Raw genomic sequence first — 24097 nt, forward strand, 5'->3', positions numbered from 1 at the left:
CCGTAGGTCTAGATGAGCGTAGCGTTCCAAAACATGGGAAAAGGGGACAGGTCATCCCCGTTTTCAAGAAGGGACGTCGAACAGATGTGAAGAACTATAGACCTACATCTCTAACGTCGATCAGTTGTAGAGTTTTAGAACACGTATTATGTTCGAGTATAATGAATTTTCTGGAGACTAGAAATCTACACTGTAAGAATCAGCATGGGTTTCGAAAAAGACGGTCGTGTGAAACCCAGCTCGCGCTATTCGTCCACGAGACTCATAGGGCCATAGACACAGGTTCCCAGGTAGATGCCGTGTTTCTTGACTTCAGCAAGGCGTTTGATACAGTTCCCCACAGCTGTGAGGACGGGGCGTGAGTCGTGCTTGGGTAGCTCAGTTGGTAGAGCACTTGCCCGCGAAAGGCAAAGGTCCCGAGTACGAGTCTCGGTCCGGCACACGGGAATCTGCCAGGAAGTTTCATATCAGCGCACACTCCGCTGCAGAGTGAAAATATCATTCTGGAAACATCCCCACAGTCGTTTAATGAAAAAAGTAAGAGCATATGGACTATCAGACCAATTGTGTGACTGGATTGAAGAGTTCCTAGATAACACAGAACACAGCATATCATTCTCAATGGAGAGAAGTCTTCCGAAGTAAGAGTGATTTCAGGTGTGCCGCAGGGGAGTGTCGTAGGACCGTTGCTATTCACAGTGAATATAAATGACTTTGTGGGTAACATCGGAAGTTCACTGAGGCTTTTTGCGGATGATGCTGTAGTATATCGAGATGTTGTAACAATGGAAAATTGTACTGAAATGCAGGAGGATCTGCAACTAATTGACGCATGGTGCAGGGAATGGCAATTGAATCTCAATGTAGACAAGTGTAATGTGCTGCGAATACATATAAAGAAAGCTCCTTTATTCTTCAGCAACAATATAGCAGGACAGCAACCGGAAGCAGTTAATTCCATAAATTATCTAGGAGTGGGAATTAGGAGTGATTCAAAATCGAATGACCACATAAAATTAATCGTCGGTAAAGCAGATGCCGGACTGAGATTCATTGGAAGAATCTTAAGGAAATACAACCCCAAAACAAAGGAAGTAGGTTACAGTACACTTGTTCGCCCACTGCTTGAATACCGCTCACCGGTGCGGGATCCGTAGCAGACAGGGTTGATAGAAGAGAGAGAGAAGATCCAACGGAGAGCAGCGCGCTTCGTGACAGGATCATTTAGTAATCGCGAAAGCGTTACGGAGATGATAGATAAACTCCAGTGGAAGACTCTGCGAGAGAGACGCTCAGTAGCTCGGTATGGGCTTTTGTTGAAGTTTCGAGAACATACCTTCACCGAGGAGTCAAGCAGTATATTTCTCCCTCCTACGAATATCTCGCGAAGAGACCATGAGGATAAAATCAGAGAGATTAGAGCCCACATAGAGGCATACCGACAATATTTCTTTCCACGAACAATACGAGACTGGAATAGAAGGGAGAACCGATAGAGGTACTCAAAATACCCTCCGTCATACACCGTCAGGTGGCTTGCGGAGTACGGATGTAGATGTAGATGTAAAACTGTGGAAGTGCCAGAGTCTTCTGCTGTTGTCGAACCCTTAGGTTCAAGTACTCGTCACAGTGCAAGTGGCATACTGACATAGTTACGTGTAGGGAAATGTACGATGTAAAAAAATAATCCTAATCCAGAAGTACGTGCAGGCAAGCTCTGCACGTCCTTCTTAGTGTATGAGAATTAACTGATGGCAATGCACACTCACATGGAATCCGCTGTACGCCGGCGGTCATCTGATGTTGGAACTCTCCTGATCGCTGGACTGTGCCTTGCTTGACGTTTGAGGGTCTCTACATACGGCGTTTGAGACTGTTTGCTATCATGTGATACGTGCTTGCGTTACTTTTTACGTCCAATTCGCGATCAGTGAGCGTGAAATCAGCGCTTTTCTAATACATTAGATCTCGTAATGGACAGCCGAAAGCGGCGTGCACTGTTCGTCTCTAAGTAAATTGCAAACCTTACAGTTAATATTCATATTAAAATTATTTTTTTTATTTTCCTGGCAACCCCTCACGTTTCGGTATCTAGGTTTTGTGCTTGACGTGTGTGTGTGTGTGTGTGTGTGTGTGTGTGTGTGTGTTTCAGCTCCAGTGTATTGTATCATTTTATTTGAATGAATCCTTTATCCATAGCTCGGTGGTAAATACATTATACGGAAAAAAATAAAATAAACGACGCTTCACGAAGACATTATCTGAGACGGAAATATGTAGAAGTGATTTAGATGTACAGACAAAGAACTGATTACAATTTAAGGAAAAATCTGATTTTATATTTGAGAGAAAACCTTCACAAATTGAGCAAGTCAATAACGCGTCGGTCCACCTGTGGTACTTATGCAAACAGTCAGTCTGCATGGCATCGATTGACTTGTTGGATGTGCTACTGTGGGATACCGTGCCAAATTCTATCCAGATGGCGCGTTAGATTGTCAAAATCACGACATGGTTGGAGGACCTTGCCCTGAATGCTCCAAATGTTCTCATTTGGGGAAGTATTCGGCAACTTTTCTGGCAAAAGTAGGATTTGATAAACACCAACAGAAAGAGTTGACATTCTCGACTTGTGCGAATGACCGTTATCTCGCTGAAATGTAAGCCCAGAATGGCTTACCGTGAATGGCGACAAAATGGGCTTACATTTCAACAAGATAATGCCTGTCCTCACACGGCGAGAGTTTCTAATGCTTGGCTTTGTGCTTACCAAACCCTGCCTTGGCCAGCGAGGTCGCCGCATGTCTTTCCAATTGAGAATCTTTGGAGCATTATGGGCAGGTCAGTCGAAACAGCGAGGGAGTTTTACCATCTAACGCGTCAGTTAGACAGAATTTGGCACGATATCTCTCAGGAGAACATCCAACAATTCTATCAATCAGTGTTAAGCCAAATAACTGCTCACATAAGGGCAAGAGATGGACCAAAGCGTTATTGACTTTCTCTATTTGTGAAGCTCATTCTCTTCGAGAAATCATCTAATTTTTCTGAAATCGTAGTCATTTGCTTACCTGTGCAGGTACAGCACACAAAAACCGACTTCCACTGACATAATTCCTTCGTGGTGCGTTTTTCTTATTTTTATTATTAACCACGTTTCTGGTACGCCAACGATATATTCATTGCTAAACTCCTTAATGAACTTCTTGTATTTTTTCTCACTAGTGGATTCATTGTCTCGAGTAATGGCGGTGGGATGGATATCCCTTAACCCTTGCAAGACACGGTAAATAAGAAATCTTCTTTCAGCAAAATTACTGAACGCAAACATTTCTTATAAGTAGGCAAAGAAATCTGAATAGCTTGTACAAGGGATAAATTATTTAATCTCTTCGTTGCGTATAAATTATTTTGACATGCGCTGCAACATCTCCCCAGGCAGTGGACTGGCGACGCCGCCCTATAGCAGGGGACACTTGTTGCAGGGCGCGCCGTTCACGTGGCGGTGGGTGCGCGCCTGGTGCGCGGCGTGGTGGAGCTCCAGCCGCGAGGAGGAGTGCGCGCCCGACCTGGAGGACACGCCCAGCGACATGGGCTACGCCACGCCCGTCAGCGTCGAGACGCCGCTGCAGTCCAGCGTGTCGCGCTGCACCTCGCTCAACGTCATCCGAGACCCCTTCAGCGCGGTGCACACGCCCACGCGCCACGGCCACGCCCACGCCGGCCGCCTCGCCGCGCGCTCCGTCTCCAGCGACTCGGTGAGTATCGCCTTCCGTGCAGTCTTATCTTTCCTCTTCTGAATGACTCGCTGCGGCCAACCGCTCTTTCGTCGCCTGAGCCAGTATCTCCGTTTCAAATTAGCCCTTGCACCCAACGTAGTGAATTACTTGTACATAATCTAATCTCCGTCCTTTTCTGCTATTTGTGCCCTCTACTGCCAGCTGTCGTATTGACAGAAACCAGACTGCATTTATGAGTCATTGAACATGACAAAAAAGCTGGGAGTGAGACGGGTTGTAGCTTGTCCCCGATGTTTGCTGCTCTGTATACTGAACAATCAGTCAAAGGAACACATGAAAAATTTTGGTAATAATGGAAGTTCAGGGAGAAGAAATGAATTTTTTTTTCCTTTTTTAGGGCCACTAGCATAATATATGTCTGATAATGACGTTATTGTTAGAATAGGTGCACCAAAATAGTTAATTATAATAACTAATCTTTATTCACAACAGACTGTTGCGGCATTTATTGCCATTACAAGCACCTGCGATTACAGTATATTTTGGTGAAAACGTGTATAAACGTGAATGTCATTTATATTAAGGTGACTATGTTTTACTTATTTCTAGACTGATGTGACATCCATATCACGTCGTTAGTGAACTGTCATATATCTGCCACTGTCTAAGTAAGATGGTAAATGATGTAAATATATTGAAAATAAAATGTTAATTATTGTTTGACAGTGGTTTGGCAGTTCCACTCTTACGGCGTGATACATATACAAAGATTATACAGATGATCAGTTATATTATTTTATTAACCAAAATTCGTTACTATTGTCTTTGGTTGTAGCATATCTTACTTCGTTTTATCCATTTTCGTGTTATAAAAGTTCAGTGAAGTTTTTGAGGTATTACTTGTGTCTATATTCTGTATGTTTGTTTAGTATTTCTTGTGGGTATTTTCTCGTGTGTATATTGGTTTCCAGTTCTTCAAGAGTCTTCATTTCAAAACCTTTTGTTATTCTCTACAGGATTTAGACTGTATTTTAAATCGTATCACCAGTGTGGTTCTGATTCTTCAAGTGTAGAATCAAGCTCGGCTGATTATTTTCGCTCTCTCTAATGTGTTCGTTATATCTCACATTAAAATTTATTCCTGTTTGGCTAATGTAAAAGCTAATACAGTTGCCACATGTGATTTTATATTTGCCTGGGTTATCATATTTCGATGTTCTTGTGGTGTCAGAACGTAATTTTGTTGAAAGGTTGTTATTGGTTCGAAAGGCTGCTTGAATATTTGTGCCTTTAAAAAGTGCATTAACTCTGTTGGAGAGTCGACCCAGGTAGACTGCTGCTACGTATCTAATTTTCTGCGTAGGTGATGTTCTGCACACAATACTAAAACGTCTTGCAATGAACATCCTTAGAAAACTGGAGAACACACGAGAAAATACTCTCAAGAAATTTAGACACACGTACTACCTGAAAAACTTTATTGAAATTTTAGAGCACAACAATGGATAAATCGGAAGTAACATATGCAACAACCAAAGACAATCGTAAAAATAAAATAATATTCCTCTTCATCTGCAAAATCTTTGTAAACATATAGCATCGTAACACTGGAAATGTCAAACATCTGTCACGCCGTAATTAACGTTCTATGTTCAGTATATTATATTTCATCTTTTATCATCTTACTAAAACAAAGACAGTTTACTAACGACGTAATATGGAAGTTACATTAGTTTACACGTGACTAGAATATAGTCACTTTAATATAAATGACATTCACATTTATACACGTTTTCACCAAAATTGGAATCGTAGGTATTTGACAATGGCGGTAAATGCCAAAACAGTCTATCATGAGTGAAGATAAGTTATTATAAGCAGCTATTTTCGTGCATCTATTCTAATAATCATGTCGTTATCAGGCAAAGAAATAAATCTTCGAGGTTTGCCAATGGTGCTGTAATTCAGTCAGAGACGGCAAAGGAAATGGAAGATCGTTTGAATGGAACTAAAGCAAGGATAATTGAATGTAGTCTAATTAAATCAGCCAATATAAACGTAATTATATTAGGAAGCGAGACACTAAAGGTAACAGGTGTTTCACTATTAGGGCAGCAAAATTACCGGCGATTGTGGAAGTGCAGTGGATGTTAAATGCAGACCTGTAATTACAAGACAAGCTTTGTCGGAAAAGAGAAATTTACTAACATCAAGTATAAATTTAAATGTTGGAAAGTATTTTGTGGAGGTCTGATGTGTAGCCTTGTACGGACGTGGAACATGGATGATAAATAGTTCAGACAAGAAGAGACTAGAGGATTCTGAAATGTAGTGCTTCAGGAGAATGCTGAAGATCAGATCGATAGGTTGGGTGATTAATGAAAGTACACTGAATCAAATTTCGAGCAATAGAAATTTATGACTAAACTTTGGTTGATAAAACATACCCTGCTACATAACGCAATTGTCAGTTTGGTATTGGAGGAAGGTGTGAGGGAGTAAACATTATTGAGGGAGGTCTTAAAGCCATAGGAACATAATAGCATCGATGACATTTCGTGTATTAAAGTTTACTGGATTACTGTAGAAGATACGTTATGGAATTATTTATTCATACAAGCTACTTTCGATTAATACTAGGAGAAGGATGAAAATAAATGGGGAGGAATATATTTTCATTTGGTATGAAGTAGGAAATGATAATTGTAAAGTAACATTGTCAGGTGATGCAATTTATTATAGACAGAGACTACAGTAAGCAGGTTCAGATGGATGTAGGTCGAAATAATCATTCAGAGATGAATAGACTTCAATAGGACACAGCAGAGTGGAAAGCTGCATCAGACCTGTCTTCGAAATGAACACCTTAAGAACGATTACAAATGCTGCTGCTGCTACTACTGCTACTCCCTTCTGCAACGCATTGTGTTCTTTTGGTTAGTGTTTTCTATACTCTCCTTTCACAGATCGTCACTTCTTATGAAACGGCTTAATTTCCAGCGTACTTCTGTAACAAGTAAACGCGAATGCTTAGTCCCTAGTGCATTTATTTTGCCTTCGAATTCTTTCTTTGTCTGTGCTAGTCTGTTTATAACGTCCTCTTCGTTTACAGGTAGCAGAATTTCTTGAGTACTTGGACTCTAGTATTGATATTATGTTTGTTACTAATTTCATTTATTCTGCTCCTCAGTACATTTGGTTTTCTTTGGTTTAATCCTAATACATATTCCGTTCTCAATAGATCATTCATTCCATTCAACAGGTTCATTAATTCTTCCTCACCTTCACTGAGAATAGCAATTTAATCAGCGAATCTTACCACTGACTTACTGTCGTTCTGAAATTTAATCGTAGTTCTGAACTTTTCGTATATTTCCTTCTTTGCTTTTTAGATACATAGGTTGAACAGTTGAGGATAGAGAAGAAAGACTGAATGGCTGCCTACAGCTCCTTTCAATCCGAGCGCTTCTTTCTTGGTTTACTATTCATGTTGTGCGGTCTTGGCTCTTGTACACGTTGTCGATTGCTTTCCTATAATCCTGAGGGCTTCAAACATCTTCAATTTTACAGTGTCGGACGCTTTTTCTAGTTGGAGAAGTCCTATGAATGTGTCTTGGATTTCTTAAGTCTGTTTTGTTTTTCTGATTCGTTTTATTTGCTAAAGCCCAACTAATCGTGCTGTAACTAATACTCAATTCTCTCTTCTATTGTTTTGTTTTTGTACTCATTAGTAATTTGGATACATGAACTGTCAAGCTTATTCTTTGACAGTTTCATACTTATTTTCTTATTTGCCCTTGCCGTTGCCGGGATCTCGTAGACATTCTTGGAAATAAAAAAAAAATAAAAAAAAACCGAACTTGTCTTTCAGTCTGTCAGAGTCTTTCCTTGTTGGGAGGAAAAGAATGGAATCCACTGAGCGCTAAGGAGGCACAGTAGCTAGAAACACAAGCTGAAACGTTTTCTGCCAGACGACAATAGGTCACAATTACTCTTACTTTTCCACTCATCCCCCTTTTATACTAATGAGCTTTGTCAAGCGTTACAAAATCCGTTTCTTGATTGCCATATTACCTTTGTAGGTAGAGGGTGGCGCACGAGATGTGTCACCATTTTGTTTTGGAATAAACATATTACTGTTAAGACGAACGCAAAGGAACCTATACTACCATGGAAGACATTCTGTGGAGAACTGTTGTAACTCAGCACATTTTCAATACGTCAATCAATCTGATTACAAACTTCCTTCACACGAACACTGATGTTAGCGATAATCCTGCGGTACATGTCTTCTGTGATGTCACTGCAAGTTTGAAGAATAAGGCGTCTGATTTCCATTAAATAATGTGGACGTTTCAGGGAAATTGTTCCTTTAGGTACACCCAAACAAAGAAGTCATATAGGATGAGGTGTGGACTATTATTAGGGGGAGGGGGATAAATTGTTCACCATTGAAACGACCCAGAAACCGCATGTACCTCGTGAACGAAGTTGTTGCGGAGCATGCTCAAATAACGCGCACTGTTGACTGTTTCTTTAACGAAAAAGGTCCGATATGTTCGTAACTGGAAAGTGCAACCCACACTATAATCCTTGGAGCATGATGTTGTTCAGATTTTCCGTAGCCCAAAAGCATACATTTTGCGTGTTAACCACACCATCCAAATGAAAACGCGTCTCGTCTGAAAACCATACTTTGTTGAGAGTTTGTTGGCTGTCCTCCGGCCAGCGGGCGAACAGTGGTCTCTGCCGTTTGGTTTCTGCAGTGAGCTTCTGAATTGAGGTCATCTTGTGCGGGCACTTCTGGAGCTCACGGAACGTCTAAGTATGCCCTGCTGCACTGTTGCCTTTCTGCACGATTTGCCAAGGCTTCTTTGTAGAGCAACTCGTACCACTTCAGCATCCTCTGGCGAGCAAACAGGCTTCGGCTGAGGTCGCTTCGCTTCCAACATTGATCCTCCTCATACAAACTGCTAATACAGCCTGTGAATGGTTCTCTTGCCAGGGGGCCGCCGCAAATTAAACTGTCGTCGAAACCGCCTCTAAGGCGCAACAGGATTTTTTGTTTCGTGAAAAATTCACACAACTCCCGGTACCTACTGCATTGTTAGTTGTCCATTGTCAGCCATGTTGTAAACACCACTCTCCTAGCAACGTTATCACGAATTACACGTTATTTCGTAACTCATTTGCTTCTCCAAACTCTACTGCTACTGCTGTTGAGATGCTCCGCAGCAGGGTGGCCACGGTGTGCCAGACTTCATTCGCGCTGCGCGTGTGGGCCCGGCCAGGCACTCGGCTTTGTTCAGTCCTTCTCGAAAGTACCCGGAATGGCGCAACATTTCATTTAGCATTGCGGCATTGTTCGCTCGGCACAGCTCCCTGAGCTCGGTAGAATCGCGGTGTCAGCGCTGTTTACTCTTCGCTATTTGTTCGTGATATGAGCAGGACCTGTGGCTGTTTGCACAAAAAGAAGCTATCTAGCGATCTATCGAATCCTTTAAAATGAATGGGAATGACAGAAGAAGAGAGGTATGAGAATTTTCGTTACGCATAAGCGACGGATACTCCATACTTGCTATGATACGACACTACAGTACCGTACAGAAAGAATTTAAAGATTTAATTGACAATGAAAGAACAGAAATTGACAACGATCGACAGATGGGACTTATTGTACTGTACCTCAAGAAACACTTTGTGCTAAATTTGCAGGCTTAGAGCACGTGAAGAAATTGGTGGTATGAACAGTAAAATTTCTGAGGTCGCACGTATTATTCTATTCTCAGTTGCAACAGTTTTCAGTGGAGCTGAACGAAGAGTATAGAGACTTCATATATTAGTACAAAGTACGTTGTTTAAGAGAAGGGGCATGTCTGGGACGATTTTTCCATTTAAAACTCGCTGTTGTTGAATTTACGAAGGAAAAAGAAGTGTGGGAACGAAATTCGAATATCCAGAATGGATTGCCGACATCGCATTTTAAGTAGACTTGACTAGACAGTGCCCACGGTAAGACATTGCATAATTTCTTTCTGATAGGGATGAACTTAAAAAGAAAATCACGTTGCAGAAGGGACAAATTCTGACAAAGAAAGTCTGCCTAAGCTGACTGGCATTGAAGGAAATGCTAGGTCTGAAGAATTCATTGTCGTCTTGAACGAATTAAAAGGATAGTTTTGTAAAGATCTTGAAGACACAGTCAATCTTACACCTGTTATCGAGCTGTTTTGGAGACCTTTTGCAGTTTCAGTTGAAAGGTCCCCTGTGCAGGTGCGGGTGTAACCTACTAATGTACAAGGCAGTTCCAGTTATAATGACAAACCTTTTTGTGTTAAACTGTCCAGAACATCTACATTGCTTTCCTCAGGTAGAGTTTTCAAGTCTCCATAATAGGGTCGCAAAAGTGCTGTAATTTTTCGATCGACATATTTCTGTGCAAGACCTTTTTTCCATTACGAAACTAAAATAAGTCACGATTACATCGCAACTTGAGTACAAAACTCTCTGAAATTGTCTTTATGCTGACAGTCTGTACCAGATAAGAAGTATATTATATCTTTAGCGCCAAAAATAAAAAGCCTGATACTGAAAATTTGTTTTGTTTGTGATCTATGTTGTTGACAAGTGTTAAATATAAAGCCAAGCCATATGCAGTGCGTCTGCGTTGCCATTTAAATGCGACGCGTTCGCAGTTTTCCCCTCTCCACCCTCCACGCGCCCAGACAGTGTGGCGTGGCGGTGGGGGAAGTGTGGGGCGAGGCTGAACGCTTTGGCACTCAGGCCCTGGCACGGCCCTCGAACCGAAATCTTGGTTGCCCCTGCCCCACAGGATATCTATGATGACTCATATATTATGTACGAAACAAACGGTGACACATTTCGCGTGCCATCCTGTAAATGCACTCATTAAAGTCCCCTAGAAGCAGGAAGGGAGAAAGGAGTTGTTGAAGAGGGGTGGTTAGGGGAAGGGGTGTGGGCGGCCTGTAAGGTGGGAGGTAGAGATTACAGATTGTGATTGAAGTGGCCATATGGACCCTGACAGCAATTGCTACCCGAGTGGTATGGAGGGGAACGCATTTACTAACAATGTGCTTGAGGACCAAGGTGCGAACAGCACCAGAGGCCCACAAGGGGCCAATTCGATTTCGAAAGAAAGTGTGGAACCCACGAACGGTGGATGAGTAAGAATTGACAAAATGGGTCTCCTGGAGAGCAATGCAAGCCGCAGAGTAGGAGGAAAGAAAGGGCTGCAACTCCGGGAGGTGACGCAAATAGCCATTACAATTCCACTGGAAGATTCTCAAACTGGAGTCCAAATGGGAAGTGAACGGACTGGAGCCGGTCACGCCACCGAGTCGCCATCCGTCACCGATAAAAATGGGGTTATGTCCTTATAGGTGGGGTCAGACTCTGTACGTTCATTGGCTGGAGGAGGGTAAGGCGGCACATCAGGGGGTACCGGAGGGGCCTTGCCCTTGTTCTTGTGTTTTTGCTTCTTCTCTTGTGAAGGAAGAGAAGGGCAGACTGCAGCGAGATTGGACACGGAATTACATCTGGCAATCTTGATGCCCACCGGCCATGGATCGCGCAGCCAATGTGGAGCTGCAGATCGCCTTTCAGGGGGGTGCCAGGAAGAGGAGTCCCAGGAGGGAGCTCCAGTACCGGCGGCTGCCGAAGAAGGGGAGTGCTTCTCCGGCAGAGGAGGGGGAGCAGCATCCAAACGGGTGGGTATGGGTACTGATAGGGAGGGGAAGGAGGAGTGGGAGAGTGAAGGTGTGACAGAAGGTGTGGGGCGAATGGGGTGGGGATGGGAAGAGGAGGGGTAGGAGGGGGAATGGATGTAACTGAAGCAAAAGTAGAAGTTGTAGGCACGGGATGGAGCAGGTCATACTTCCGACAAGCTACAGTGTAGGTAAGCCGATGTAAGGTCTTGTACTCTTGAATCCGTCGTTCTTTCATATACACTGGTCATGCTGGCGAGCGTGGGGAGGATGCTGTGCATTACAATTTACACACATTGGCGGGGGAGCACAGGTACTCCCCTCATGGAGGGGGCGCCCACAGTCACTGCAGAGGGGATCATTGGTGCAGTGGAAAGGTGCGTCCAAACCATAAGCATTTAAAGCATCTCATCGGTGGTGGAATGTAAGGTTTTACATCACACCGATACACCATCACTTTTACCGTCTCTGGGAGGATATCCCCCTCGAAGGCCAGGATAAAGGCGCTTGTATCCATGATTTTGTTTTTAGGGCCTCGCTGTACGTGGCGGATAAATCGGACTCCTCGCTGCACGAGGTTTTCACGGAGCTCCACGTCAGTTTGGAGAACATCCCAGTTGAAAATGATGCTCTGTACCGAGTTCAAAGATTGGTGGGGTGCGACGGAGACTGAGATGTCACTGAGATGGTCACAAGCACACAGGGCTTCAGATTGGGCAGCAGAGGATGCCTTTATGAGCAAAGAACCGGACCGCATTATACTCATGGATTCCACATCGCCATACTTATCTTCAATCATCTCCTCGAAAAACAAAGGCTTGGTGATGGCAAAACTTTCACCATTCGTCCTGGTACAAACCAGGTACTGAGGGAAAGGTTTCAACCCAAGCCAGTGAGCTTGACCCTCTTCCCAGGGGTTGGACAGGGAGGGGAATGTCAAAGGATCAGAAGAAGTAGTGTCATGTCCTGTATCGCTCTTAGAGACCGCCACATAATGGTCAGGATGTTGAAGCTTTTGTCGCTTCATGTGCAAAGCGTCTGCCCTAGTACCACTCACTCCAACCAGAGGCTCGCCCCGTGGGCACAAACGAACCACAGCAAGGGCCATCTGGCACAGCGGCCATTGCCGGGAGTTCTGATGCCCCAAAGTGATGAGCATCGACTCCTTGGCACACACGAGGCGTTAACAGCTCAGGTAATGGCAGTGTGATCCCAGTGTTGTCAGGGGGCTCAGCCAAGTGGGTACTTAACAGCCCCACCACACGGACTGGCTACCGTGCTGGTGACCTAGCAAGAAGGGGGACAGGATGCATGAACGGGAAACGTTGGAAATGGAGGTCTACCCCAAGGGGACCAAAAACGCCGAAAAGTAGATGGAAACAGCAAATTAAACAATAGCACACGCCAAAACAAAGCCAGGAAGATAGCCAGGCCGATATAAAGAATTCCACCAAGAAGGAAAGGAGGGGGCAGGGAGAAAGGAGCAAGGACAGGGAAGGAGAGGAACAGAGACGCTAATGCCGTCTGGAAAAAGGAAGGAGACTGCAATAGCTCGGGGCCTCGTGTGTACCACACATGTACCCACAAGAGAGACTGTGGGCCCCTGGGTGGAGGGGGAGGGAGGTCATACGGACCAGGGGATTTATGGCAGGTGGAATTAGCAATAAAATCACATACTCCATCATCCTAAAAATCCGCTATAAACCCAACATTCTGTTCAGGCATAATCACCTCACCGATGGTCGCAAACCTATGAGCTTCAGAAGGGGGGGGGGGAGGGGGGGCGCCGTATCTTCCGGTACATGCATCTGCGCATAGTATCGATGTAACGCTTGAGTCACCTCACCTTAAGCAGTCAAGTGACGGTCATCATGTACGGGGTTAAGGAGGTAATAAGAGAGCGACAACGACGTGGCTGATGGCGAAGCAGGTGGCACAAGGATGTCAGTTCTTTGTTAATGAGAGACCGTGGCTTGTACTTTATCCTCAACATTTTCATCTGTTGCTTCTTTATCTGCAGCAACTTAGCCCTGATCAGCCGAACGTCTGTTATCCTCAGAGGTGCTTCACCTGCTTTTACATATTATTCACGAAGAACGGTATAATAAAACTCATTCGTATTCGTAAGGATCTCGCCCTTGCAGCACAATAACGTATCAGCGTTTTACGGATTCGCGGGTTTTCATTCTCAGACCTGTATCCCAATAAGGATGGGTAAAGCTCTACCAAGCAGAGACAAACTCACACTCAGCACCAGTCACGGCATCAACGGACGCATCAGCAAGATGGGAAACGTTGAGCATCCACTGAACACGACATTATTTCATGGGTTGTCGGGCGAGGTTGACAGTCGCAGTAACAGTGCAGTGATTAGCGAAAGGTGTAGGAATTACGTCATCTGCAAGAATCTGGTGACACGAAACGTCGGCCAAGTAAAACCTGTCAAGTCTGCTACTAGACGTCGCAATAAAAAAATTATTTTTACCAACGTCGGAAATTTTCTTTCCAAAACATCTGTCAAACGCATCGTACGAACCAATTCACCGACATCACGGTTAAAATTAAGATGAAGGGACTGCTCAGCGGGATGCAATACACAGTTGAAGTCACGCAAAAGATAACGGAGCTCCTCTCTGTAAAATTTCGAGGGTGCCATCGTTTGACTCGTGCCAGATGCTGCATAAGACACAACCAGAGTAAGGACAAAAAGACGACAACCAATTCCGTGGCCAGAATCAAGAGCTTCAATGTCAGTGACAGGAATAACTTCACGAAAAATAGAGCAATATCCATTGAATCTTCTGGCGCTACTTTAAAAAAAGGTCTGATATTCCGGAAAAGAATGGATGGAAAAGAATATTTCCTCCAAGAATATAATATCTACACTAGAATCATAAATAAATGTACGAATAGCAGCGAGACGTAACTCAAATTCAATGCGATCGACATTCAAAGCAACAGGGGTGTGTGACTGACTGATCTACCAAAGTGGGACGAAAGTAAAGTCCATGTGTGCCACATTACGACCATCAATCCATTGCCGAGTAAGCAGACGACTCTGAGGGAGGGGAATCAGTCCCACGATCTGCAGAACTCTTACGCCGTGATTTCTTGCGCGAGACAGGGCGATCCGGTTGGACGCGGCCGTGAGACTAAATCGCCTCGGCAGCCGGAAGGTTAGAGAGATCAAACGCAAGATCTGAATCCACCGGCGCTGGACCAGGAAAAGTAGCCTGCTCCGCTGGGGGATTATCTTGCATCGCAGACAGGGACAGAACAACAGGCTCAGCAGACGACAAGATGGAAAAGAACCTGGGGCGACGCCTGCACTACGGGGTTCAACGGCGGATGCTCCGAGCGTTGTGGAACTGAAGGGCCGTCAACAGAGGGCGACACGGAACAGAGACGATTTGCTGTCCGTCAGACTGCGATATCCCGATATCCTTGGGAGCAGTAGGAGGGGGAGGGGGAGACAGATCAGACACACTCGATCCCTGATGCGACTGCTTAAGATACACGCACGCCAAAGACCAAACAAACGCTCGAATTCGCCGCCCCAACAGCCTCCACAGGAGGACAAGAGACTATTACGCAACTTGTATCACCAAGAAAGACACTTGATGCAACAGGGGTTGACACAGGGGATTCCACATCGGACAGAGCTGGGTCTCTTATGTTGCAACACCGGAGCATCGACACGGGGGAGCACACGGCGCAGAATCCTTACGGTGGATAGAAACCTGTGTACTAGGAGGGTGCTCGTTAATTTTACGAAAAAGACAAAGCTCATTGTCAAAATACGCGGTGTGAATCTGATGTGAAGTAATACAAATGTTTCAACTAACCAAGCATAAATTTCGGGGGGACGTAGCTGTTGATTACGGGTAGACTTTTCAAACGCAAATCTGACCGTACCTTTATGCTGAATCATCCTGGACACCACTGACACGAAAATAGCGGACGAATCCGTCACCAAACAAAAAACCACAAAAACGAGTATTACCCGACGACAGTATTACTACACTTGTCCTCCCGTGCCCATTATCGCAGACTCGTAGTGACGCTTCAGTAATCATGTACTGCAGTGACTAACGACGAGAACGTGGCAAGTGCCGTAACGAGGTTTTCCAGAAACTTCGCTCAGTGGAAGACCATTCAAAATAGACGAATACGTGCCCAGCTTATCCGTAGATACTCGACCGTTTCCGAGAAAACGATGGTCAAAGTTTTCGAGGTACTTTAAGTGCCTGTTAGCGAATAAATAGTTCAACCAAAGCGGTGGCACGGTTGTTAGCGTCGTGGCTGCAGAGTTTTGCACCCCGTGTTCGAAAGCCGATTATTATTTTTATTTTTGCTTTTCATTTCTCTGCCCATGACCGAAGAAGATTACTACACGAATGTTTCCAATGTATATTGAAGTTAAGTTGTCCTTATTTGTATAATAATTGTATGTCTGGTGAAGGAATAATAAAAATTAACAAATGACAAAATTATTTGAAATTGTTTTCGGTGAAATTCCTCTAGTGTGCTTGATTCATAATCAATTGCAAGCTGCCGTTTTCGGAAAACTGATCCGTTGTACTTGGTTTGCCACGAAATTATGGCCAACACGTAAAATCTTCAGCAGTGTTAATGATATTTCTTTCCCGGATGAGATCCATACGAAGAAATGTCGCTGTGATGAACCTGCCTTCGCGTGATGTTCGTAGTATTCGGTATTTCTATGTTTCGAATGTTTCTGCGATCGCTATCATCGACGGAAATGCACCAAATCTTCCTGAAACAAAAGAATAAAATAATTACTACAAGAATTGATATAAGAATGAAACATAAGAATATGAGACTTGAAAGAGCCTGTGATCGCTGGAAATATACCACACACATATATTATACAATAGATATGACACTTACTGTAAAATCCAGTTGTAGTTCTACAATTAGTATGACGCTTTTGTATCCCCTAACTTGATAAAAATCATTCTTGTCGTAACCTTCTACGGACATAGTTGGGTAAATTAAAAAAATAAATAAATAAACATTAATTAGGTTTAGAACACAGGGCGCGAAAGTGAGAGCCAATGACATTAGCCATTGTGCCACCATTTGTTTGAGACAAACCAAAAGCAAAGGCAAAAAGAAAAATATACTTGTTTATAGTCATAGAGCAACAATTGTGTTTTTTTATCCATTTATTAATTTTTTATTCATTTATTTACTTTTATTTTTATGTATATATGAAAAACTAAAGGAGGAGACTTATAGTAAGCCGTGCTAAGTCGGCGGTGGAGAACTAAATGACGCTTATATCGCGTGTTACACATTGAGGAGAAAAATAAAAGCAAAATAGTAATAGAAAAGACGTAAGTGGCGCACCATCGTGCGTGACGCCCGGTCACCCACCGTGTCTTCTCGTTTTAGTCTGTGTTGTCCCAGGTTCGTTCGTTAAAGTTTATTATCAGTCATATCACCTTCCCTCGCTGGGGACGTTCCAACTACTCTGTGAATGGTGCAAGACACTCCGTAGGTAATTTAAAAAAGGTTGATCGTATTGTGGTCGGTGAACAACGGTGTGGTACCGCTCATGGCGGTAACACCAGAAATCGAGAACGCGTTTGGGGTCGTCACAGTAGAGATATTTCATGACCTGGCCGCGGATCCTCAAGAGTGCATTTTCCAGAGCTCTGGGGTAGAGCGCTACATCCAGTAGAAGAATCATGTATGCACCGATATGGAGCAGTGTTGTACGTATTATATACCCTAAAATCTACCTCGCGGCATGTCAGGCAAGTGGGTAAATCCTCATGTGGATCTTATAAAGGCGTTCGTGTGTCACTTACTTCCTGTTGATAGCTACTTACTCCGCAGCTTGTGCGTCAGAGTTAAGTAAGGGATGGTGCACCGTTCTCAACACCACTGTCCACTGCGTATGTGGGTATTTAGATTCGAGCCGGCGGTACCACTGTAGTGCAATGTAGAGTCGTTTCGTCGTCACCAAAAGCAGGGTCGCGGTCACTTGGTGTAGATAGCTGTGGCCCAAATAAAATCGCCTAAGTTGACTGAAGGGAGCCCAGAGGTCTCCTAACATAATCGGTGGGTCCAGAGAGGACGGTTCCATCGCTGTCAGTAACGTGTTCGTAAACCTCAACGGGCATTTACGACGCAGCTTTACGTGGGTACTGATTAGAAGGCCACCATCCTGTAACAGACACTGACGAGCCCGAGGCCTTCTCTGTCCTTGGGTAGAGTGAGGGAATCGTATCTAATTTTAAACATCTCTTTGCTTACAAAGATGCTATAAACCAGTGGGTGCATGATGAGAGAGTTTGTGCGACACGTGGAAGCTGCGATGCTAAGTACACATTGGCATACTGTGCTTGCTGTACGACGTTGAGTGACCATAAGCTTCGATCCATTATGTCAGGTTCAATAGGCGTCTATAGCTCAGTGTTATCGTGCACCGGATGTCCCCTCATGCATTGTAGTGCGTCGATAAGCTGAAGGGGGGCAACACACTCTCGTGACAAACCCGACCCTATAGGCAGTGCGAGCAACTTATCAATGTTAGTTTACTTTCCATTGCGGCTCCGTATATTGCAATCCAGGGCATGACATCTGTCATGTCATCGGCTCCACGGACGACAAGCATTACATCGTCAGCATACACCGTGAATTTATAAGCTCAACCGGTATATTGGAGTCCTGTTAATTGCTGCTGCAGGCCACATGGCAAAGGTTCCAAAGCCAAAATCATAAAGCACTGTAAATAATGGACAGCCCTGGTCCACTGAACGTTTGATATGGAGGATACCCATCAGGGGGCCATTGACGAGTACCCGTGGCGGCGCCCGATGTAGGAGGCATTTGATCGCATCAATAAAGATATCTGGCTACTGCATATTGGACAGCGCTGCGGTGTGAGAGGTTTGGTCGACACGATCACACGCCTGACTAGAATTCAGTGAGGCCAGCCCGCATGCGAAGCGCTCGATCCATGCTCGGGAGATTAAGTCCCTATATTTTCACAGAGCAGACCTGATATTGTATAAACCTCATAGGGAAGTTTAGTCTGTAGAGATGACGTGGCAAATTGAACATCGTACATGGTTTGCTGGTTGTTGTTGTTGTGGTCTTCAGTCCAGAGACTGGTTTGATGCAGCTCTCCATGCTACTCTATCCTGTGCAAGCTTCTTCATCTCCCAGTACCTACTGCAACCTACATCCTTCTGAATCTGCTTAGTGTATTGATCTCTTGGTCTCCCTCTACGATTTTTACCCTCCACGCTGCCCTCCAATGCTAAATTTGTGATCCCTTGATGCCTCAAAACATGTCCTACCAACCGATCCCTTCTTCTAGTCAAGTTGTGCCACAAACTTCTCTTCTCCCCAATCCTTTTCAATACCTCCTCATTAGTTACGTGATCTACCCACCTTATCTTCAGCATTCTTCTGTAGCACCACATTTCGAAAGCTTCTACTCTCTTCTTGTCCAAACTGGTTATCGTCCATGTTTCACTTCCGTACATGGCTACACTCCATACAAATACTTTCAGAAACGACTTCCTGACACTTAAATCTATACTCGATGTTAACAAATTTCTCTTCTTCAGAAACGATTTTCTTGCCATTGCCAGTCTACATTTTATATCCTCTCTACTTTGACCATCATCAGTTATTTTACTCCCTAAATAGCAAAACTCCTTTACTACTTTAAGTGTCTCATTTCCTAATCTAATCCCCTCAGCATCACCCGATTTAATTTGACTACATTCCATTATCCTCGTTTTGCTTTTGTTGATGTTCATCTTATATCCTCCTTTCAAGACACTGTCCATTCCGTTCAACTGCTCTTCCAAGTCCTTTGCTGTCTCTGACAGAATTACAATGTCATCGGCGAACCTCAAAGTTTTTACTTCTTATCCATGAATTTTAATACCTACTCCGAATTTTTCTTTTGTTTCCTTTACTGCTTGCTCAATATACAGATTGCTGGTAGCTGTGTGAAAATTTATAAGTCACTATTAAGCATCGTCAAAGGTCGGTAGTCTTGTCTTCAGTTCTCACCTTTAGGTTTGTGTATTGACACTACAAGACCTCTTAGGATAGCCTCAGATGGGTACATGTTGGGGACAGTAATTCTCTACAAATCTCAGTCCAACATGGAATCAAAAGCTGCTGGAAAGTCCTGTAAAACTCCAAGGGTAGGCCGTCGGGTTCTCGCAATTTGTTTGCAGCCCCTTTACAGATAGTGTCGTGAACTTCTTCTTTCGTCACATCCTGCAGTAAGTCTGCTGCCATGTCCGATGGAACCGTATCATGGAGTAATACAGAAACCTTGGTTACCGTCGTATGATCTGGACACTCTGCCCCGTAGATGAGCGAAAAATGCATGTGGCAGGAGTTTCATACAGTGTCCCGTTGCACCTGTACAACTTGGCCGTCGTCAATAATGGAGTTATGCAACAGCACTCTTGTTCGCTTTTTACTCTCCAAGTTAACATGATGCATCGATGGTCATTCCTGAGGTACACCGTCATTACCTCGCACCCGTTCACTGATACCATGTAGGTGAAGGCTCACCAGGACGATGATCTTAGCTTAGGCGCAAGTGATCAGCAATGGGTAATCTCGCAAGGGTAACATGTTGGAACATTGTCGCAGGATATTATAAAAAAAGTCGTCATTGTGCCATCTCCATGTTGTTGCATCCCTGCGATATGCCATTAGTGCCCACCAGAGAGCAGGCTTGGCACATTTTATCCACTAAGTTAATGCCGATCACAAGTGAGCACGACCGATGACGGCTTGGTCCACGTAGTCTCCACTACATACCTGTGAAGCGATTTGGTCCCTGTACATCTTCCAGGGGAGTCGAGTCCTCCACAGATCGAAGGGACAGAAAAAATGTTCAAATGTGTGTGAAATCTTATGGGACTTAACTGCTAAGGTCATCAGTCCCTAAGTTTACATACTACTTAAACCTAAATTCTCCTAAGGACAAACACACACACCCATGCCCGATGGAGGACTCGAACCTCCGCCGGGACCGGCCGCACAGTCCATGACTACAGCGCCTCAGATCGCTCGGCTAATCCCGCGCCGCGAAGCGACAGAGGGCTATTGAACATCTATATGTCATGTGTTCGACGAAGGCCGTAGGCCATACTTCCGCACCACTTATTGCCGGCGTTACATTATGTGTGATGTAAAACCGATCCATCCCGCTGGTAAGGTGGATGAATCCAGGGGTGTCACCAGATGTGTGTCACCACATATCGACCAGACAAAGATCCCGTATAAGGGCCTCGAGTTCCAGGCAAGGTGAACGGCATAGCAGTTGGTCGGTAGGTGCCTGCGTACAACTGAAGTCGCTAGCTATTACTATGTCATCCAGCCGACCCTGGCAGAGTTGCGCTATATCCTCTGTGAAAAAAAAACTTGAGCGTTCTCTCCCTTGTCCTGAACCAGAAGAAGAGTAGAAGTCAACGAAATGCACGGCATTGACTATAACGGCCATGCCCATGATATTCAAGAGGTTTCACATATTGGTGGCTGTCAAACCCTCCTATAAAAGGGTGGCAACCCCGCTGTCAATGAGAGATGCGTGTGAGACACAATCCGTATATCCACAGAGGTCTGAGAAGATTGCTATACGGACATCTTGTAAGAAGGCAAGATCAACATCTGATACCGTGAGAATTTATTGGAGCAAGGTCAGATTATGTCCATATGTATTGATGTTGACAGTGGCTAGACGGAAGGTCTGTTGTCTGGCTGCTAGCTGGACATATCGTCATAGTAGACAAGTGGGAGCAAAATCCCTGAGCTTCACACCCTACAACCCCAGTTAACGGGGCTGGTGGTCAGAGGTGGCAGACGAAATACCATGGCTCTCTGCCTCCCCCATCGCCACGTCACAGGCAATCTCGTCGTCTTCAGCCCATGGGACAATAGCCGGTGTTTTTATGAGGGGTGACTCGCAATTCCCTTCATCGTGGGCTGCTAAGTCAATGGTCGGTGCTGTACGATCACCGTCCTGGTCGTCCAACGCCGAAGCCTCGCTGGCGAGCAATGTGATACCAGTATCATGACAAAGGTTGGGAACCAGTCATCTAGTATCGTCATTCGGCGTTTCTTCCGGACAAGACGCGCGAAGGAGACGTTTGCCAAAAGGAGCCCACCGCCATTTCTTGTGTTACTGACATGATCATGTTTACGGACAAACGTTCGTATTGGCATACAGCGGACGTTCCGTTGATACTTCATTATCTATAAGAAAGGCCAACGAAGCCACAATCCTGGCACCCATGTCCATCTCCGCCAAAGATACAACCACAGATGGCTGGCTGATGCTCTGTACTTGCAGTAGGTGTCGTGAGAGTCGTCGGAAGATGTGACGTGGCGTCGTGCGCTCCTGTGGCTAGAGTTTCCACCGGCACATGAATCCTTTCACCGTCCACCAAGAGCAGTGTGGTGGACTTGACACATGTCCGTGGATATGACAACATCCTGTGCTGAGAAGCTCGTAAGACGACGTTGAAGGCACACAGACCTAACATGGAGTACTTGTCCACTGTCGAAACACGTTTGTGGTTGGCCATCGTAGATGATGATGGCACCACATCCACCTACGTTCAGGTATGATGGGACATGTTTCGAAAAGTCGATTTTCGACTGACGTACTCAGCTGTCGACTTCGTACGTTTCGAAAGTTGGCCACTTTTCCGCCGTATGACTGATGGCATTGCAATATGGACGAAAAGCTGGCTTGACAACATCTTCCAGCACTTCAAAAGGAAGCTCAAATACTCGACGAACACGTGAGCCAAGTCTCGCCTGGTCTACTGTGACAGCCCCAATATAACCGTCTGAGAGTTTGAACTTACGAGCATCAGCGTACTCATTGACTACGTGAGTGAACACGGCCCAGATGTCATCTTTGCATAACCAATACTGGCCGTGATGGACAAATGTATGCCCACAATAGGCAATGGATCCATTCTGAGTCGTCTCGATGGAAATGCTCAACTTTAAAAGCATGTTGTCGGGTGTGGTCCAGTTGAAGAGTAATTTGTATCGTATCGTGCCTATAGGAATATGCCATTTATTTATTTATTTACACGTCAAGTTCCGTAGGACCAAATTGAGGAGCAAATCTACAAGGTCATGGAACGTGTCATTACATGAAATTAAAATACCAAAATAATGACAAATAAAAATAAAATGTTTATGAACCGGAAAAAAGTCAGTCCATAAGTTTAAGTAAACGCAATCGACAGTACACCAAGAATGAGCTTAACTTTTCAAGGAACTCCTCGAAAGAATAGAAGGAGTGGCTCATGAGGAAACTCTTCAGTTTGGATTCTAAAGCGCGTGGATTAGTGCTAAGATTTTTGAATTCGAGTGGTAGCTTATTGAAAATGGATGTAGCAGTATACTGCATACCTTTCTGCACAAGAGGTAAGGAAGTCCGATCCAAATGCAGGATTCATTTCTGCCAAGTGTTGACTGAGTGAAAGCTACTTATTCTTGGAAATAAGCTAATACTTTTAACAAGAAATGGCAGTAAGGAATATATATATATTGAGAGGCCAATGTCAAAATACCCAGACTCATGAGCAGGGGGTCGACAAGAGGTTTGTGAACTTACACCACTTATTGCCCGTTTCTGAGCAAAATATCCTTTTACAATGGAAAGAGTTACCCCAAAATAAAATACCATACGACATAAGCGAATGAAAATAAGCAAAGTAGACTAATTTTCATGTCGAACGATCACTTACTTCAGATACCGTTCGAATAGTAAAAATGGCAGCGTTAAGTCTTTGAACAAGATCCTGAACGTGGGCTTTCCACGACAGTTTACTATCTATCTGAACACATAGAAATTTGAACTGTTCAGTTTCACTAATCATATCTACATTCTGTGAAATTAAAAGATCAGGTTTAGTTGAACTGTGTGTTAGAAACTGTAAAAACTGAGTCTTACTGTGATTTAGCGTTAGTTTATTTTCTACAAGCCATGAACTTAGGTCATGTACTGCTCTATTTGAAACCGAGCCAATGTTGCACACAATATCATTTACTACCAAGCTAGTCTCATCAGCAAACAGAAATACTTTAAAGTTACCTGTAATACTAGAAGGCATACCATTCATATAAATAAGGAACAGGAGTGGCCCGAACACTGATCCCTGGGGCACCACACACTAGATTGTACCCCATTCAGACCCCACATCACAACCAGTCTCAATATTATGAGTAATGACATTTTGTCATCTGTTGCTAAAGTAAGAGGTGAACCAATTGTGAGATACTCCCCGCATTCCGTAATGGTCCAACTTCTGGAGCAATATCTTGTGATCAACACAATCAAACGTCTTACTTAAATCAAAAAATACGCCTAGCGTTCGAAACCTTTTGTTTAATCTATCCAGTACCTCACAGAGAAAAGAGAATATAGCATTTTCAATTGTTAAACGACTTCTAAAGCCGAACTGTACATTTGACAACAAATCGTGTGATATAAAATAATCAGTTATCCTAACATACACAGCCTTCTCAATAACTTCAGCTAACACTGATGACATAGAAACAGGTCTAAAATTGTCTGCATTATCCCTTTGCCCCTTGCTA

At 44.1% G+C, this 24097-nt stretch overlaps 1 protein-coding gene across 1 annotated transcript in view; it reads left to right on the top strand.

Moving 5' to 3' along the window:
• Positions 1-3416: 3416 nt before the first annotated feature.
• LOC124555845 (muscarinic acetylcholine receptor DM1-like) overlaps positions 3417-24097 on the top strand; it is a 60847-nt gene continuing 40166 nt past the window's right edge. The window contains exon 1 of the mRNA XM_047129910.1: positions 3417-3758. Coding sequence (XP_046985866.1) covers positions 3417-3758 — 342 coding nt within the window. The remainder of the gene's footprint in view (positions 3759-24097) is intronic.

This window comes from Schistocerca americana, chromosome X (assembly GCF_021461395.2).
Source record: "Schistocerca americana isolate TAMUIC-IGC-003095 chromosome X, iqSchAmer2.1, whole genome shotgun sequence".
NCBI lineage: Eukaryota > Metazoa > Arthropoda > Insecta > Orthoptera > Acrididae > Schistocerca > Schistocerca americana.